The sequence below is a fragment of the Diadema antillarum genome, unplaced genomic scaffold, assembly GCF_040938485.1.
Source record: "Diadema antillarum isolate AM-2024a unplaced genomic scaffold, OU_Dant_1.0 scf00000019, whole genome shotgun sequence".
Classification (NCBI taxonomy): Eukaryota; Metazoa; Echinodermata; class Echinoidea; order Diadematoida; family Diadematidae; genus Diadema; species Diadema antillarum.
The window spans coordinates 2,350,431-2,369,572 of record NW_027270908.1 but is presented as its reverse complement, the minus strand read 5'-3'; the positions used below and the strand labels follow the sequence as shown (position 1 = coordinate 2,369,572).

The following is a 19,142-nucleotide window of genomic DNA, read 5'->3' as shown; positions in this document are numbered from 1 at the left end:
TTGTGGAAGTTCTATGTCTGCAGAAACTGACTCAATCTCTTCGGTCTTCATCACCAAAGCATCTATGTCTGATGGCTTTTGCTCTGCAAGTACTTCCTGTGTGTGAGGAATCTCAATAATCGCTGTTGGAAGTTCTGCACCTTTTTCTGGTTTGAGCTCAATTGTTACTTCACTTGGCATAGAATATGGAACTTTATCTTCCACATGAGGCACTTCTACTACATCTGATGGCAATTCTTGAACTTCCTTTGGTGTTACTTCCATGGCTGAGACCTCTCCAGGAGATTGGTAAACAGTTGTCTCCTCACCATGAAACTCCAATCACTGCTGATGGTAGTTCTTTGATTTCCTCTGGTTTGATATCAATTGAAATAACTTCAGTTGGGGCAGAATACACATCCTTTTCTTCAATTTGTGGAAGTTCAATGTCTGCAGAAACTGATTCAACTTGCTCAGTCTTAATCTGAAAGGCATCAATGTCTGATGGCGCTTGCTCTGCCAACGCTTCCTGTGTGTGAGGAATTTCAATCACTGCTGATGGCAGCTCTTTGATTTCCTCTGGTTTGATATCGATTGAAACAACTTCAGTTGGGGCAGAATACACATCCTTTTCTTCAATTTGTGGAAGTTCAATGTCTGCAGAAACTGATTCAACTTGCTCAGTCTTAATCTGAAAGGCATCAATGTCTGATGGCGCTTGCTCTGCCGACGCTTCCTGTGTGTGAGGAATTTCAATCACTGCTGATGGCAGCTCTTTGATTTCCTCTGGTTTGATATCGATTGAAACAACTTCAGTTGGGGCAGAATACACATCCTTTTCTTCAATTTGTGGAAGTTCAATGTCTGCAGAAACTGATTCAACTTGCTCAGTCTTAATCTGAAAGGCATCAATGTCTGATGGCGCTTGCTCTGCCAACGCTTCCTGTGTGTGAGGAATTTCAATCACTGCTGATGGCAGCTCTTTGATTTCCTCTGGTTTGATATCGATTGAAACAACTTCAGTTGGGGCAGAATACACATCCTTTTCTTCAATTTGTGGAAGTTCAATGTCTGCAGAAACTGATTCAACTTGCTCAGTCTTAATCTGAAAGGCATCAATGTCTGATGGCGCTTGCTCTGCCAACGCTTCCTGTGTGTGAGGAATTTCAATCACTGCTGATGGCAGCTCTTTGATTTCCTCTGGTTTGATATCGATTGAAACAACTTCAGTTGGGGCAGAATACACATCCTTTTCTTCAATTTGTGGAAGTTCAATGTCTGCAGAAACTGATTCAACTTGCTCAGTCTTAATCTGAAAGGCATCAATGTCTGATGGCGCTTGCTCTGCCGACGCTTCCTGTGTGTGAGGAATTTCAATCACTGCTGATGGCAGCTCTTTGATTTCCTCTGGTTTGATATCGATTGAAACAACTTCAGTTGGGGCAGAATACACATCCTTTTCTTCAATTTGTGGAAGTTCAATGTCTGCAGAAACTGATTCAACTTGCTCAGTCTTAATCTGAAAGGCATCAATGTCTGATGGCGCTTGCTCTGCCAACGCTTCCTGTGTGTGAGGAATTTCAATCACTGCTGATGGCAGCTCTTTGATTTCCTCTGGTTTGATATCGATTGAAACAACTTCAGTTGTGGTAGAATACACAGCCTTTTCTTCAATTTCTGGAAGTTCTATGCCTGGAGAAACTGAATCAATCTCTTCTGTCTTGATCACCAAAGCATCTATGTCTGATGGCTTTTGCTCTGCAAGTACTTCCTGTGTGCGAGGAATCTCAACAACTGCCGTGGGGAGTTGTTGGATTTCTTCTTGTTGGATTTCCTTTTTAACTTCATCTGATGTAGAATATGGAGTCCTTTCTTCAACAAGAGGACACACAACATCCGATGGTAGTTCGTGAGCCTTCTTAGGCTCAAGGTCTGAAGCAATGACTTCTTCTGCAGACTGGTATAGAGTTGTATCTTCTTTGTGAGCAACTTCAATGATTGCCGCTGGAAGTTCTTCACTCTCTCCAGGCTTGATATCAGTGGATATCACTTCAGTTGGGATTGAATATTTGGTTTGAATCTGAACCTCTGGCAGTTCAACAAAACCATCTCGAACTGATTCAGCCTCTTCAGTTTTGGCAGGAACAGCAGAAATAGCTGATGTGATTTGCTCCTCTAGAGGTTCTTCTTTCTGGGGTATCTCAACAGCTCCTGCTGGAAGTACTTTGCCATCTTCTGGTTTTGTTTCAAAAGGTGTAACTTCATGTGGTAAAGCAAAGGGTACTTTCTCCTCTGTCATTGGAATTTCAACACCATCTACTGGAAATTGTTGAACTCGTTCAGGCACACTTTCATCAGGGGTTACTTCTGCCACTTCATGGTAGGGTGTTTTCTCTTCAATTTGAAGAGAATCAACAACTGCTGATGGTAATGTTGTGATTTCCTGTTGCAGGGCCTCTTCAGAGGGGATTGCATGTGCTGCATCATATGCATGCTTTTCTTCCCGGTGAGGTATCTCAATTCCAGAGGAAGGTATGTCTTCAACCTGTTTTGGTGAGACACTAACAGAAATTTCACCTGGTACTTCGAAGACATCTTGCTCAGTGATTTGTGGAACTTCCATTCCAGGTGTCTGGACTGCATCACTCACCACTGGTGCAATATCAATAGATACTTCACCAGGAGCATAAAGAAGGAGCTGTTCATCTGTCATAGGGATGTGAATTGCTTCAACACTAATGACACCTTGAGTTGCAGGCACTTCAGGCATCGGTTCATCAGTCACTACTGAGAGCTCATCTTGCTGCGCCCTTGTTTCAGTAGTGACCTCTATTGTAGTTGTTTCCGTTTGCTCTCTTGTAATCTCTGTAATATCCCTTCCTACATAGATTTCAGCAACACTAGAAACAGTTCCCATTGGGTTAACACCAATGCATTTAAAAGTTGCATTATCTTCATCCTGGACAGGACTGACAACAAGAACAGTCCGTCCATCTCTTTCTATGAGAGTAATGTACCTCTCTCCCTGTAGGGGCTTGTCATCTTTGTACCAACATATTTCAGGCTGTGGAGAGCCAACTATGTGGCATGTCAGACGTACAGTATCCCCCGGCTGGGCAGGTTGACTCTGCACATGCTCAACAACACATGGTTGCTGCTCTGTGGTAACTGTCGCTTCAGGTATGTCTTCTTTTTCAGGCTGCATTTCTTCTGCAGGCTGTAGTTCCAGCATGCTTGTCTCTTCAGTCGGTTGCAGACCGGAAATTTCTAAAGAAATTTCGGGCAATGGAGATCCTTCTACATCAATGGATGTGAGTGTTGTGTGTTTCTCCTCCTCCACTTTTACCACTGTTTCTACTTCAGAGATTACGCTCGCAGGGCCTCGCTGCTGAATTTGTATTTCTTCAGGTACCATTTCAATGGGTACTTTACCTGGTGTAACTGTAGCTGGTTTATCCATTGGTTTGATTTCCACTTCTGTTGATTCAGCAACCATTTCCACATATTCTTGGGGAATCTGCTCTGGAACAGCTTCTGCTCTCTGAGGTATTTCAACTGATGAAGCAGGCATCACTATTGCTTCTTCTTCCTTGACCCCAGTGGTGGTTATCTCTTCAGGAATCTTCTCCGGAAGTCTCTCTTCTGCATATGGAACTTCAACAGTTGCTGCTGGAATAACATCAGCATCTGAGGGATGTATTTCAAGTGGGGCAAACTCCTCTGGAGTTTCATGAGATACAACATCAACTCTCTGTACTACTTCTCCACCAGCAGAAGGCATATCCTTAGCTTCGGATGGTACAATGCCAATATCTGGAACGTCTTGCAGGTCTTCGTCTGGCACCCTCTCTTCCTTGTATGGCGTCTGGACTGGTGACACTGCTATTTTCTCCACTGTGGCTGGCTTGACATCAAGGACAGGAATTTCTTGTGGGGTGTATTCCAGAACTTGCTCTTTCTTCTGAACGACCTCGACATGGTCAACAGATGTTTCCTGAACAACAGATTGTTTCACCTCTGATGGAACAAAGTCAACAGAAATCTCATCATGAACCTTTTCAACTTTGTGAGAAATCTGTACACCGGTATCTGAAATCCTTGCAGCTTCAGATGTCACAATTTCATGTGGAGCCATTTCCTCTAGAAGCTGATGAGGAACACTCTCTTCCATTTGTGGTACCTCAATTGACCCAGGTACAACAGTGCTAACACCTAATGGCTGTTCAGCAATGTCAAGCTCTTTTGGCATCATTTGAACGGCAATTTCTTCCTTCTGTGCTGTTTCAGCAACTGCAGCAGGGAATTTCCCGGTTTCAGACGGCTGAATGTGCTCTGGAGCAAACTCTGCTGGGTATTCTTCAGGCACTTGCTCTTCCCTCCGAGGAATTTCAGCTACTACACTTGGATATTCTTCGACTTCAGAAGGCTGTTGTTGAGTTGATATGAAGTCACTTGGCACTTCTTCAAGAACCCTTTCTTGAGTTACAGGAACTTGAACTACAGCTGCTGGCATTTCTGCAACCTGCGATGGCTGTATTGATGATATAGGTACCTCAACAGGTGCCTGCTGTGTCTCCTTTTCGTGAACATGTGGGATTTCAACAACAGCTGTAGGAAACTCTTCAACTTCAGTTGGTGCAATGTGTACAATATCAAATTCCTCTGGATGTTCTTGAATGACCTGTTCATGCTGAATGGCTACCTCTACAGCACTTTCACGCTCTTCAGGTTTGAAGGGTTGTGTTTTGGTAAGACCGAGTTCCACCAAGACACTCTGCTGCTCTGTGACTTCTTGTCCTGGAACTTCACCATATACAGGGGCCATTTCTTCCGATTGTCTAATGTCAACTGGAGTAGTTTTGAATTCTTGGGGCTCTTCTTCTACCTGCCTTTCTTCTTTGATTGGAATACCAATGACTGCAGCAGCCATTTCTTCTGCTTCAGCTGGCAGCATTTCTTGCACTGTAATTTCCTGTGGAATCTCTAATTGCACAATGTCCTCTCTCTGCAGTGTCTCCATAGCTGAAGTAGGTACTTTGTCAGCTACAGTTTGCTCAAACTCAGGTACAGGGAGATCCGTAGGAATTTCTTTTGGCACAGCTTCCTCCCTTTGAGGGAGCTCTACACCGGCAGATGGGACCGCTTGGGCATCGTGTACTGGCATTACAGTAACAAGCTCGGTTGGTTCTTGCTCTTCCATTGGCATGGCAAGCACTTCTCCTTCATGTTGGACATGCTCTTGTTGTGGGAGAGAATCCATGAATTTCAAAAGAATGTTCTCATGTGGAAGACCAAGGTCTCGCTCTTCCCTTGGTATATCTTCCTCTTCTTCCTCCTCAACATCCTCTTCAACAACTTCAGTCACTTTCTGCTTTGTGGTTATGGTGGTAATCTTTCGCTTCACAACCTCCAAGTCACCATCTTCAGTTGGCCTAGTGATAATCTCCTCTGTCACATCCACTTGCTCTTCAGGTCTTTCAGGTGTAATTGTCACTGTACCTATCTCCTCATCAGGCATTCTCTCAGTATCAATAACTTCCTTTACTACCTTTGTGGTGGTGGTAGTCGTGACAGTGACTTCTTTGGTTTCTGCAACTGGAGAGGAGGCAGGCAAATAAAGTAGAACCTAGTATGAGACTCTTCGCATCCTTTCACTGACAATGCTCCATGCCATGCCATGCCATGCCATGCTGCAGTCGTTTCTTCTTTATGTAGCACATATCAAAGTGCTGCACTGACACCCCTGCAGGCTGAGTCTGATTTTTTTTAATTCTTTTCAATTTATGCAAGTCATGCAGGAAACACAAAGCTGAAGTGAAAGAATACCATCTTCCTATCCAGCACATGCAACCAAGCAAAATCTCTGGGGTTTCTGCACCAAGCTAGTGCTAGTTTCATATCAGTTCTCCAACAACTAATACCACTGGCTACTACTATCCACGACACAACGTGCCTCAGCATTGAAAGAATCCACAAAACCACTAACTTCATGCTATTCAACAAGAAACTAGTGTGTGGCCTTCTGCTACAACCCAAAGATCTGGGATACTAAACACAATTATGTTCATTGTCTGCACCAGATAAAGTTCTTAAGGTTCTTCACAAGCATTGTACAATATAGAATATACAGAGAGGACTTTGAGAGCAAACTCAAAGAGATTTCAGAAGCTTTCATTGTGAAAGGGAGGGGTGAAGAATCAGTTTGAGTGTTTGGATTTCTCAGAAGTCAGATATCCATATCATACCTGTTTGATTTGAGAGTCTAACTTGATCTGATTAATCTCTCTTACTTGAAAGAATTATGGTATCATCATGTTCATCTAGGATAGCCTCCTCAGATGTAAGCCCTTCTCCAGGTGGGTTCTTTGTGAATATTACAACATGTCCAGAGACAACTTACGTGGACAAGCTCTCGACCCAGGATTTCCTGGTGAGTCCAGAGTTTTATCTACAAGTTTATAATACAGTGCTCCCTCACACATTGTGTCTTTCCCCACTGCCAGAATAATTACACCAGTTTTCCTAAGATTTATTAAGGTGCTGAAAGAATGGGCATCCACTTGCTCACATTCTAAGCTACTGACCATCAAGGCCCTCTTAATTCCCTGTATTTTACACATGCGCACACTCACACACACACACACACATATATATATATATATATATATATATATAAACAGCTTATGTGAAATTATGAATGCGATTTTCACTTATCTGTACTGCATAACTCACAACTCATTCTCAAGAAAATAGTCTCCAAAAGCAGATTAGGCCACTTACTGGTCACTTAATGACTGATAATCATTGATGCAGAAATTGAGTCTTACACAAACTGCCAGCTTGACTAGTTTCCTTGATGTTCTAAAATAATCACAACAGAGAGTTAGTCTAATTCAAAAGACAATGCATCACCTGTACAGCATTCATCATTCACATGTTAGTGATATTGAAAAATGCAACTCAATCCTAAAATGGTTACAGTGAATAGATATGTGTGATAACATCAAATATGAAGAAATTGGTACCATTCATCAAAAGCAAAAATACAACCAAATGAATGGGATGAAATGGCCAAAAGATAATTGACAAGAATTTCATTTTTCCGAGTACATCTCAGCCACATCATAGACATGACAAACCACAAGATACATGCTGCATGCTTCACATGCAAAGGTGTTATAAAAATACAGTTTAGGTAACAATAGTAAGTTATACTTGAAAAAACAGTTTCTGTATCTTTGATATTTAATCTGTCATACTCACATCATTACCATTTACAAATATTAGCCTATGAGTAATTTTAGAGTGGATGTCGCCATTCATGTGTGTAAGACAACTGTTGGTACCAGTTATTCATTTAAAACAAGATGTGTGAAGAGTTTCACTTTTAACACTGAATGTGGGCACCTGCATTTGGTAAGTTCAAAAGATTGTTTGACAAACTATTGGTAGTGAGAATGCAGGGGTGAGAGATAACTTGCAGAAAAAAAAATCTGAAAAATCTGAAACATATGAAAAGTAAGTCTGAAGTGCATTAAATGGTAAACATTTCAATGTATTTGAATGACCAAAAGTCTGAGAATTAGGTTTTGGGCACAGTAAAAAAAAAAGAGAAATCAGATTAAACTCTGAACTCTCACATCCCTGCACAGTTCCTTTCAAAATTGTGAGAAAACGTAAAATCTTGAATATGAACTACATTCCGGTCAAAAAGACACAGAACATCCAGGAAACAGTCCAATCATTTCAAATCACTTAATAAATGTAGTGCCAATCACTTCAAGGGCCTTGCACATTAGCAACTAGCTTCAGATTTTATGTTAACTCATATAGAAGTCTGGAGATTTATCAAATACAGGCATGAAATGGTATAAAAATTGTCCCAGCTGGAGCCAGTAGTTGTACTGAAAAAAAAACCCAGTGTAACATGACTTACGTTCATGTGGAATAATGAGCTCAGCTGTTGTTGTCACTACTCCAGCAGAGTTCTCTGCATGACAGGTGTACACTGTTTCATCTTCCTCCTGCACCTCTGTGATGACTAGCTCGCACGTGCCATCAAGACTGAAGACAGATATGAACCGGTCGCCCGTCAGAGGTCTACCATTGGCAAGCCATTGAACTGTTGGACGTGGTTTACCAACTATCATACAGGTGAAGGAAGCACGCCCACCAATGTCTACCTCAACGTTTGTCACGTGTCGGACGACCTCAATAAAGATGTCATCTGTGTGCTTATCTTCAGATATATCAAGAATTATTTCCACAGGGTGATGTTCTTCTTCCTCTGTTGGCACTATGATGGTTGTCCTCTCCCTTGTGTCACCTGGCATTTCCTCTTCTGGAGCTGCAAAGTCTACAACAAGTTCACCTACAGCTGGACTTACTTTCTGTTCCTGTGTTTCAATAACTTCTGTTACAGTCTTTGTCACAGTTGTTGATACCTGCTGTGGTGCCTCAGGAGTGTCAAAGATGATTTCAAATGTCTTTTGATCATCTGGCCCTTTTTCAACCGTAACTCCGGTTGTTTCTCTGTGCTCTGGTATTTGTTCCACTGGCAGCACAACTTCTTCATACTCCGGCATTTGTGGCATCTGTTCACCTCCTTTAACATCTACCACGAGTTCGATCGGCTGCAAGGGCTGCCTCTCGCATTCGATCACGACCTCAGCTCTCTCTGTCTTTTCTTCAGGATAGTCAGATGGTTTTTCAATGTCCTCGATGATTTCTTCAGGCATAATAACCTCATCTTCATACTCTGGCTCTTCACCAGCCATGAGGACAATTTCAGCAGAAACCATCTCTTCACTTATTGCAATAACTTCCTCAAACTCTGGTTCTTCAGGTAGGTCAGCAGGTCCTCTTGGTCTTTCTTGAATAATTCTTTCCTCCGTCACAAACTCTGCAATCTCCGGTTTCTTTTCGATAGGTACTTCTATTTGAATTTCAACAGACTCTTCAGGCAAAACATCTTGTATCGGAATGGTTTCTTCACCTTTCATTGGTTTCAACTCTTCAGCAGGCTTACGATGGACATCTGAGGGTTTTTCTTTTGGCTTTTCCTTTGGCTTCTCTGATGGCTTTTCTTTTGGCTTTTCCTTTGGCTTCTCTGATGGCTTTTCTTTGGGTTTCTCTACAGATACTTTAGGCTTCTTTTCTCCAATATAAAGTTCTGCTTTTGTTGAAACCCTTCCTTCCATGTTTGTTGCAACACATTCAAAGTCTGTTTCATCTTCTTTTTTAACTGGTGATATAAGAAGAACAGTATTCCCATCTCGCTCAATGAGTGTGACAAATCTATCCCCCTTGACAGGTTTACCATGTTTGAACCACTCAACTTTGGGTTGAGGATGACCTGTCACTTTTGCATGCAATCGCACAGTTTCTCCAACTTTGGTGACAATATCTTCAAGGGGTTTGATGATTTCAGGAGGTTCTTGCACGACAACAACCTCGATACCTTGAGGTTTCTTGATATCCGGTTCAGCAGTATCAGGAACATGTTCCGGCATTTCTTCATACAATTCTTCTGAGAATGGTTTCACTTTTTCAACTTCAGGATGTTTCTCTGGTTGTATCTCAAATGTCAGTTCTACTTCTCCAGGATATTCCCCTTGAGTGAATTCAACTTCAGCAGACTCCCGGGTCTCTGTAAACTTCTCTGTTTCTACAAGGGTAGTCACACTTTCTGTGACTGTAGTGGCTGTTTGGATTTCTTCCTTGTCTGCTGGCAAGACAAGGATCTCATACTCTGGCTGATATGGAACATCCTGTACATCTACACTTGTGTCTGTTGGGAGCTCGAATGTCAGCTCAACTGGACCCATTGGTTTCTGCTCTTGATCGACGATATCTTCAGATGGTTCCAAGGTGTATGGAGCCTCAGGAGCAGGTTGTTGCATAGGCATTACCAGTACTTCAAATTCAGGACCTTCAGGGGCTTTACCAGGAGCCAGTTCTTCCTGTGGTGGAACGTCTTGTGGGATATCAAATGTTAATTCAATGGGAGCAAATGGTTGACCTTCCCGATCCATAAAAACTTCAGTTGACTGAGGCTTACTAGGAACTTCCTCACTTTCCATGACAGTAGTAATAGTTTCTGTAACTGTGGTGATTGTTTCCTCTTCAGGCTTTTCAAGAGGCATGACAAGCACTTCATACTCTGGCCTGTCAGAAATTGGTACTTCAAAGGAAAGTTCAACTGGACCCAGTGGTTGTTGTTTACTTTCAATTTCTATCTGTGATGACTTGGGTGAACTGTCTGGAACATCTTTTCTTTCAACAACTGTCGTAGTAGTTTTCTTCACAGTTGTTATAGTTTCCTCTTCCGGATGATCAAGAGGCAAAACAAGAACTTCATATTCTGGTTCCTTAATAGGCACGTGCTCCTCTGGCACAGCTTCCTCAAATTCAGGCTGCTCTGCTCGTGGAAGCTCTAATGTAAGCTCAACTGGGGTCAGAGGCACTTGTCTTCCCTGGTCAATGAAATCTCTGCTTGGTACATGGAAGTCTGGTACATCCTCTGTTTCCACAAGTGTAGTTACAGTTTCTGTAACAGTTGTAACAGTTTCCTCCTTCTCCATTGGCAACACAAGAACTTCATATTCAGGTTTCTGGGGAACATCAACATCCTGTGGCTGTGTAGGGAAAACCTGAACCTCATATTCTGGTTGGTCAACAATTTGTTCTTGAAAAACAACCTCCTCGAACTCAGGTTGTTCCTCGCGTGGGGCATCAAATGTGAGTTCAAAAGGAGTGAGGGGCTTTTCTTCTTTGAGTTGCACTTCCATTGTTTCAGGCCTTTTAATCTCAGTAACTTCCGTAACTGTAACTGCAGTCTCCTCTACATGCTCTTCTTGGGGCACAACATATACTTCATATTCTGGCTCTCTTGGTACATCAATTTCTTGTAATCCCCGTTCCTCAACCTCTGTTGGCAGCCTCTCAACAGTTGTCTTTCTTGTGTCAGGAGTGTATGGAAACTCTGCCTGTTCTTTAGGCACATCAAAGGTAAGTTCAATAGGGCCAAGCGGTTTTCCCTTGGTATCAATTACTATGTCACTGGTATGTGTTTCTGGTTCATCCTGAGACTGCACCTGAGTCTTCACAGTTTCAGTCACAACTGTTACAGTTTCTTTCTCTGCTGGTAACACAAGAACTTCATATTCTGGCTCTTGAGGGACAACAATCTCCTCAAATTCACGTTGTTCCTCTCTCGGTATTTCAAATGTAAGTTCTAATGGAGGCATATGTCTATCAGGTTCTTGTTCACTTACTTCTGGGATCTCCTCCGTCTCAACAACTGTAGTCACAGTCTCAGTAACTGTTGTGACCGTTTCCTCCTCTGGATGATGTGGTACAACCAATACTTCATACTCAGGTTGTTCTAGAATGTCCTTCACAAAGTCATCCTTTTGTGGTTTGACTTCTCTGGGAAGTTCAAACGAAAGTTCAACAGGTCCAAGTGGTTTCTTTTCTGTTTCAAGGTGAACCTCTGTCCGTTTCTTTGTTGCTGGTGCTCTGTCTGATTCTACAACTGTAGACACTGTTTCAGATATTGTAACAGATTCCTCCTCTGGTACTACAAGTACCTCATATTCTGGTTCTTGCGGGACAATAATCTCCTCAAATTCACGCTGTTCCTCTCTCGGTATTTCAAATGTAAGTTCTAGTGGAGGCATATGTCTATCAGGTTCTTGTTCAAGTACTGCTGGGAACTCCTCTGTCTCAACAACTGTAGTCACAGTCTCAGTAACTGTTGTGACCGATTCCTCCTCAGGGCGCTGTGGTACAACCAATACTTCATACTCCGGTTGTTCTGGAATGTCCTTCACAAAGTCATCCTTTTGTGGTTTGTCTTCCCTGGGAAGTTCAAATGAAAGTTCTACAGGTCCAAGTGGTTTCTTTTCTGTTTCAAGATGAACCTCTGTCCGTTTCTTTGTTGCTGGTGCTCTGTCTGATTCAACAACTGTAGATACTGTTTCAGATATTGTAACAGATTCCTCCTCTGGTACTACAAGTACCTCATATTCTGGTTCTTGCGGGACAATGATCTCCTCAAATTCACGCTGTTCCTCTCTCGGTATTTCAAACGTAAGTTCTAGTGGAGGCATATGTCTATCAGGTTCTTGTTCAAGTACTCCTGGGAACTCCTCTGTCTCAACAACTGTAGTCACAGTCTCAGTAACTCTTGTGACCGTTTCCTCCTCAGGGCGCTGTGGTACAACCAATACTTCATACTCCGGTTGTTCTGGAATGTCCTTCACAAAGTCATCCTTTTGTGGTTTGTCTTCCCTGGGAAGTTCAAATGAAAGTTCTACAGGTCCAAGTGGTCTCTTTTCCGTTTCAAGATGAACCTCTGTCCGTTTTTTTGTTGCTGGTGCTCTGTCTGATTCTACAACTGTAGACACTGTTTCAGATATTGTAACAGATTCCTCCTCTGGTACTACAAGTACCTCATATTCTGGTTCTTGCGGGACAATGATCTCCTCAAATTCACGCTGTTCCTCTCTCGGTATTTCAAACGTAAGTTCCAGTGGAGGCATATGTCTATCAGGTTCCTCTTCAATTACTCCTGGGATATCCTCTGTCTCAACGATTGTAGTCACAGTCTCAGTAACTGTTGTGACCGTTTCCTCCTCAGGGCGCTGTGGTACAACCAATACTTCATACTCTGGTTGTTCTGGAATGTCCATCACATATTCATCTTTTTGTGGTTTGACTTCTCTGGGAAGTTCAAAAGAAAGTTCTATTGGTTCTAGAGGTTTCTTTTGTGTTTCAAGATGAACCTCTGTCCGCTTCTTTGGAGCTGGCCTTTTGTCTGATTCTGTAACAGTAGACACAGTTTCTTCTGGTTCTTGTGGCACTACAAATACCTCATATTCTGGTCGTTCTAATTCTTGCCTACTGGGCATGATCTCTTCAAATTCTGGTTTATCATCCTTTGGCAGCTTATAGATGGGTTTCACTGTTTCTACTGGTCTCTGTTCAGTTTTTCGCTGCTCTGGAACCTCTTCTGTCTCAATGACAGACGTAACCACTTCTGTTACTGTTGTTGTTTGTTCTTCTGGGAGTCGAGGGGCAACTAAAACCTCAAATTCTGGTTCACTGGGAATTTCATCTTGTGGTGGGAATCTAACTTGTTGTGGCATGTGCTCTGTTGAAATCACAACTTCCTCAAACTCAGGTTGATCCTTCTTTGGCATGTCATATTCTGGTAGTTTTGGAATATGCTTCTTAGGTACTACCACCTCTTCAACCTCAGGATGCAAGTCTTTCAGAATCTTGGATTCTAGCTTTGTTGGTTTGTGCTCTGTGGGAACCACAACCTCTTCAAACTCTGGTTGAACTGCTTTTGGAACTTCAAATGTTAATTCAACCGGAGGCAAGGGTTGTCTTGTAGGTTCCACTGGAACCTGATCAGTTTCCACAACTGTACTCACAGTCTCAGTGAAAGTTACAATGTCTTCCGTACGATCTTCTGTTGGCACAACAACTACTTCATATTCTGGTCCTTCTGGTATAACTTGTTTGGGCAACACAACCTCCTCAAACTCTGGTTGGTCTGCAGGTATCTCAACTGTTAGTTCAACAGGAGCCAGAGGTCTTTCCTGATCTTGGAAAACCTGAGTTTTTTCTTGAGTTTCAGAAACTTTTTCAGATTCAACAACAGTTGTCACACGTTCTGTCACAGTTGTGACAGTATGCTCCTCAGGCAATTCAGGCACAACCAATACCTCAAACTCTGGTTTCCGTGGAATTGCATCATCAGGAACATCTTTGGGAATATCAATGGTAAGTTCAATAGGACCAAGAGGTCTACCTGGAGTGTCAATGTCCATGCTTGTTGTTTGTCGTTTACTAGGTTCTGGTTTTATTTTTGTCACTGTTTCAGTGACAGTTGTAAAACTTTCCTCTTGAGGTTCAACTGGAACATCTGCCGGTCCACGGGGCCTTTGAGAAATTCTCTCTGGCTTCACCTCCTCAGGAACGCCAACTGTAACTTCAAATGATTTGAAGGGTCTCTCTTCTTTTCGCTGAACAGTGACATGTGAGGTTTCTGTCTTTTTAGGAGTAACAGACACAGAAACCCGTTCAGTTCTTTTGGGTTTTCTGACAGAAGGTGTCTTCAGCTTTCCTGGTGGTATATCTTTCACGTACACATCTGCATACGTTGTCACAGTTCCCTCCTCGTTAGTAGCAACACACTCAAATTCAGTGTCATCAACTTCTTCAACAGGGTTAATCACAAGAACAACACGTCCATCCCTTTCGACAAGAGTTAGGTATCTATTACCTGTTACAGGTACTCCATCTCGTTGCCAGCGTGCTACAGGCTGTGGTTCCCCTTGTATTTGGCACTCAAGTCGAGCTACATCCCCATAGGGAACCTCAATATCATCTGGCGCAAGTAAAACATCTGGTGGATAACTTGTGACTGCAGCACGGGCAAAGGGGAGTTCCTCTGGAGATATCGGTGTATGCTCTGGAATAGCTTCTTCTGGCATCTGGTATGGCTCTTCAGTGTAAACTGGCTCTGTAATTTTCTTTTGAGGCCACTGTGTTGGTTTTGGTGGCTTTGATGGCCTTCGCGGTTCTCCAGGAATCACCAATTCTTCATATTCCATCTTCGGCTCTTTGTCAGGTTCAACTACAGTTTTGGTTTCAGTTCTGACTGTTTCAGTATATGTTTTTCTTGTTCTTTCTGGTTTTGGCAAATCCAGAACAAGCTCTATTTCACGAGGTGGCTGTGGTTGTGTTTCAATTTGGATTTCACTCCTACCCCTTTCAGGGACAACAGGGCTTGGTTGTGGATGTACCTCCTGAACTGAAGTTTCCTTGACACTTGTTTTTCGGACTGGGCTAATATCCGGTGCATACTGAGATGGTATTACTAACTCTTCAAATTCAGGTTGGAGTGGTATCTGTGGTGGCGGAATCACTTTTTCAGGTCCAGGCTTTATATCTTTCCTAGGAGTTCTGGCTAATTTGAAAGATGGCTTGTCCTCCACTGGCTTTGGTTTCACACGTTCTGGACCAAGAGTAATTTCTTCTTTGGGAGCAGAAGTAAATTGCATTGCAAGCGGTTCATGAGGCAAAGGTTGCTCCACATGAAGAACTTCTTCAGGACCAAGGTGGATTTCCTCCACTGGAGCTCCTTCAAACGTCAACTCTAATGGTGTGGGAGGTTCTCTCTCCGCAACCTTCTCATCAGCAACCTGCATTCTTCTGATGGTTGGCTTGGGGAACTTAACATCAAAAGAAACAGGGCGCTCCTTTGGCTGGAGTTGTTCAGGTCCAATATCAATTTCTTCAACTGGCTCTGTTGAAAAAGTGAGTTCAAGTGGCTCATATTTTTTAGGAAGCACCTTTTCCGGGCCCAAGATGACTTCTACCTGTTGCTGCTGCTCAAATGAAATATCAAGAGGAGGAGGCTGCTCAACTCGTTCTTCACCAGGAACTATTTCATATGGTTCTGGAATATCAACGTCAATTCTCAGTGGTTCTGTATATCTTGGCAGTATTTCTTCCTCTGAATATTCAACAGCACTTGGAGTTGGTAAGTCAATGGAGAAACCCACTGGCTGCCTCGGCTCTTCTGGATACTCGATAGAGTATGACTCAATGGGTTCTGTTTCCTCTTCATCTTTCCTCTGAATTACTTTCTCAGTGACAGTGGTCGTTTTACGTCGTGTGACTGTTTCATATTCCTCTTCTGGGCGTTCTTGCCGTGTGTCAATGACAAATTCAATAGGTGCAAGGGGTACTTGCCTATCTATGTCAACTGCCGTTCGCTCTCGAAAGTCTGGACGCCTTGGTTGTGCTTCCACTGCTGCTGTTTTCCGATCCAATGGTGGTCTTACACCATCAAAAATGAATTCAATTTCTTGTGAAGTTGGTCGTTGATATTCAGGATAAATGTCCATTTCTGATCTCTGAGTAGTTACATCTGACAAAGTATCATCCTCATACCGCGTTGTGATGGTTTCTGTTACTGTGGTTGTGGTAAGTGTTTCTGTCTGATCCTCTGGCGAAATTTCAGCATATGAAGACACAGCGTATGGCCTTCTTGCTGGAGGAATATACATCTGCCTGTCACGAGACGGACCAATCTCTATTTGTGTGCGATGAGGGTACTGCTGTTCAGCTTCACTGTCAGTCGTGTAAGTTTCAGTTGTGACAGTTTCAGTGACAGTTTTCCTGGTAATAGTCTCCTCAGTAGTTACTGTAAGATTTGCAAAAGTTGACACAGTCCCAAGTGGATTGGTGGCTCGACACTCATAAACTGTTTGATCGCTTTCTATGACAATCTTTATAACAAGTGTACACACACCATCCGGTGTCACAATACTCTCAAATCGGTCACCATCAATGGGGCGTCCATTTCTCAGCCACTGGACTCTTGGTCTTGGAAGACCAATTATGATTGTCTGCAACTGAGCTTCTTGACCAAGAACAGCTTGGGTGTCTTGAAGTTCTTCTACTACCTGAGGTCTTCCTGGCTTGGTTGGCTGCTTTGCTAGTGGTTTCACAGCAACTTCAGGTTTGGGTTTCCTTGGGGTTGCTTTTGGCTTGCCGGGATGTGGGACTGGAGCCTCTTGTTCAGGCATGTAACCTGGAACTTCCTCATACTCAAACTCGGGATAATCTGGTTGTGGAAACTCCACTGGAACTTTCACTGGAGATTTCCTTGATGGATGAATATGATCTTCAAATACCTTTGCTGGTTCATGTGGGGGAGGAAGGTTTTGAAGTTTCTTTACATATGACGGTCTCTCAGGTTGCCTTATCTCTTCTGCTGCAAATGGAACTTCCTTTATTTTTGGAGGAGGCTGTGGTTCTTTGATTTCTGGCCTGTAGTACACAGGTTTTTTTGTGTCAGCTTGTATTGGAGTTTCATGCACCTTTGCTGGGGATTGCTGCAGTGGAATTTTGTTCAATCGGTCTATCAGGGGAAGTTTTTCTTGTACAATTTCTTCAGGATAGACAGGGGTGTCATATAATTGTGGTTGGGGTTCTGCTACAGGTATTCTTTCTAAAGCAGCAAGTGATGATGGGGTTCTGTCAGGAAATTGTGGAGATGCTTTTACTGGTGGTTCATGAACACGTGGTACTGGCTCAGGAACTGGTAAATCTTTGAGCCTTTTGACAGCAGAGTCAGGCTTCATAACAGTACTAGTAATGTCTTCGTGAATGGTTGTTGGTGGATGCATCTCCTGGAAAGGCATCCTCACATCTGGCAGAGGCTGTGGATACAGGTCCTCATATAGCATTTCCTCCTCTACTTCCTTTGGTATTGGAATCTTGTCAAATGCTGGCTGAGAAGACGGAACTTCTCTCTTAACAGGCGAAATTTTTTCATCGACTTTCTTTCTCTGTGGATAAACAGGCATTCGGATTGGAGTCTCACCTGGACGCTTTTGATCTGGCACAACTTCTTTTTCTGTCACTGTTGGGTATACTTTCTGGGTGAGCATGACTTCTTTGGTGGATCTTTCAGTTCTTTCAAGAGGAATGGTCATTTCAGATTGTCCTGGACTCATTGGAATATTTACTTCTTGAGTGACTCTCGGTCGCGGTCCATACTCTCGTATGATCTCGTAATCCTCCACACCATACTGCTCTGGCTGTGGCTGTCCAACATCTGTTTCAAATGTCACTTCATGCATCGGTCTGGACGGTGTCCATTGTCTATCTCGAGGTCGAACTTCCACAGTAACACTCTCTGTTCCACTAGTTGGCTCTTGTCCCTCTCTTGATATAGTTGTCCTCTTCTTGGTGGTTGTTGTAGTGGTTACTGTGCGAACACTTTCTGTGTCACTTTCTACATATTTCTCAACACGTTCTGTCCATGTCTCCTGCTCTGGTTCTTCTGGGATGGTGGTTATTGTCTTGGTGGTAGTTTCAACGACCAGGTCAGCATAAGAGATTGTTTTACCGAGCTCATTCACCGCTTTACACATATATTCTGCATCATCATCTGCACATACATTTGTTATGATGAGCGTACATGTACCGTCTTCTTCGTAAGTCACAATGTACCGTTCATCATGTGGAATGGGACGCCCATTTTTGTACCATGTGACAGTGGGACGAGGCTGTCCAATGATCTTCACCACAAATCTTGCTGTATGACCTTCCGCGACTTGGATAGATTTCACCTCTGAAGTGAACTTTGGCTTGGTTCCATGGACAAAGAGGGTCTGCTGCTCTCGTCTCCTCCTTGGTCTTTTACCTGCTTGTGGAATGGGTTTGACAATGAGATCAGCAAAACTTGAAGCCTCTTCACCAGCAGGATTCACAGCTCTGCATTCAATTTCAGCAGAGTCATCTCGTGTCACATTGGTGATGGTCAATGAACAGTGTCCCTGATCATCATAGTGCAATGTGTAACGTCCTCCTGGATGAATCTCTATGCCATCGCTAAACCAGCGGACTTGTGGCGACGGACGACCTGTGACCCTGGCATCAAATTTAGCTGTGCTGTTCTCCAGCACCTCAATGTCCAAGAGTTCATTTAGAAACTTTGGTGGCTTGTTCCTCACCACACGATATGTGCGCTCTGAGTACTCTGAGGGGGCATCAATATCACTTTCTGCGACCCTGGTTGTGGTTGTGGTAGTAGTCTTCCTCACTCTACGAATCACTTCTGATTCAGAGAAAGCTTCATCTCCACTTACAGTTCGCATTTTGCCAGCTGAAATATCAGGAAAGAAAAACAATATTCCTTGTGACATTAAGCCAAGAAGTATAATTAAGTACTGATGACGAATCCATCTCAAAATGAAGCTCATGGCACCCTGAAGTGGAGATGCATAAACATTTGTTATCTTTGATAGAAAGACTGAAATGACTCTATGGATTTGATTATATATCGCAATGCATTCCATACTTTTTTTCCAATATATATTCAAATTTCATAAATTAACATGAATCTTTTAATGGAAATAAAACTGGCATATCATTACTATTAGCTTACTATCACACCATAAGGAATGTGTGAAGTCAAGTGCATGTTGTTTGAATATATGCACAAGAAAGGCAAAATTTGCCAAAATGCCAATTTATTTGTTTAAACTTGAATTAAATTAGTACTACTCAAGCATTTGAAGTTTTGATCTGAAGTGCTGATATGTAAGAATTAGTAATTACATGTCGACTGT

The 19,142-nt window shown here is 42.8% G+C and overlaps 1 protein-coding gene across 1 annotated transcript in view; it reads right to left on the bottom strand.

The window, feature by feature from the left end:
- Nucleotides 1-180: 180 nt before the first annotated feature.
- Nucleotides 181-19,142, bottom strand: part of LOC139728750 (uncharacterized) — a 278,601-nt gene continuing 259,639 nt past the window's right edge. Inside the window, exons 106-107 of the mRNA XM_071639694.1 lie at nucleotides 7,916-18,676; nucleotides 181-5,574 (exon numbers count right to left, since the gene is read on the bottom strand). Coding sequence (XP_071495795.1) covers nucleotides 305-5,574; nucleotides 7,916-18,676 — 16,031 coding nt within the window. The 3' untranslated portion in view covers nucleotides 181-304. The remainder of the gene's footprint in view (nucleotides 5,575-7,915; nucleotides 18,677-19,142) is intronic.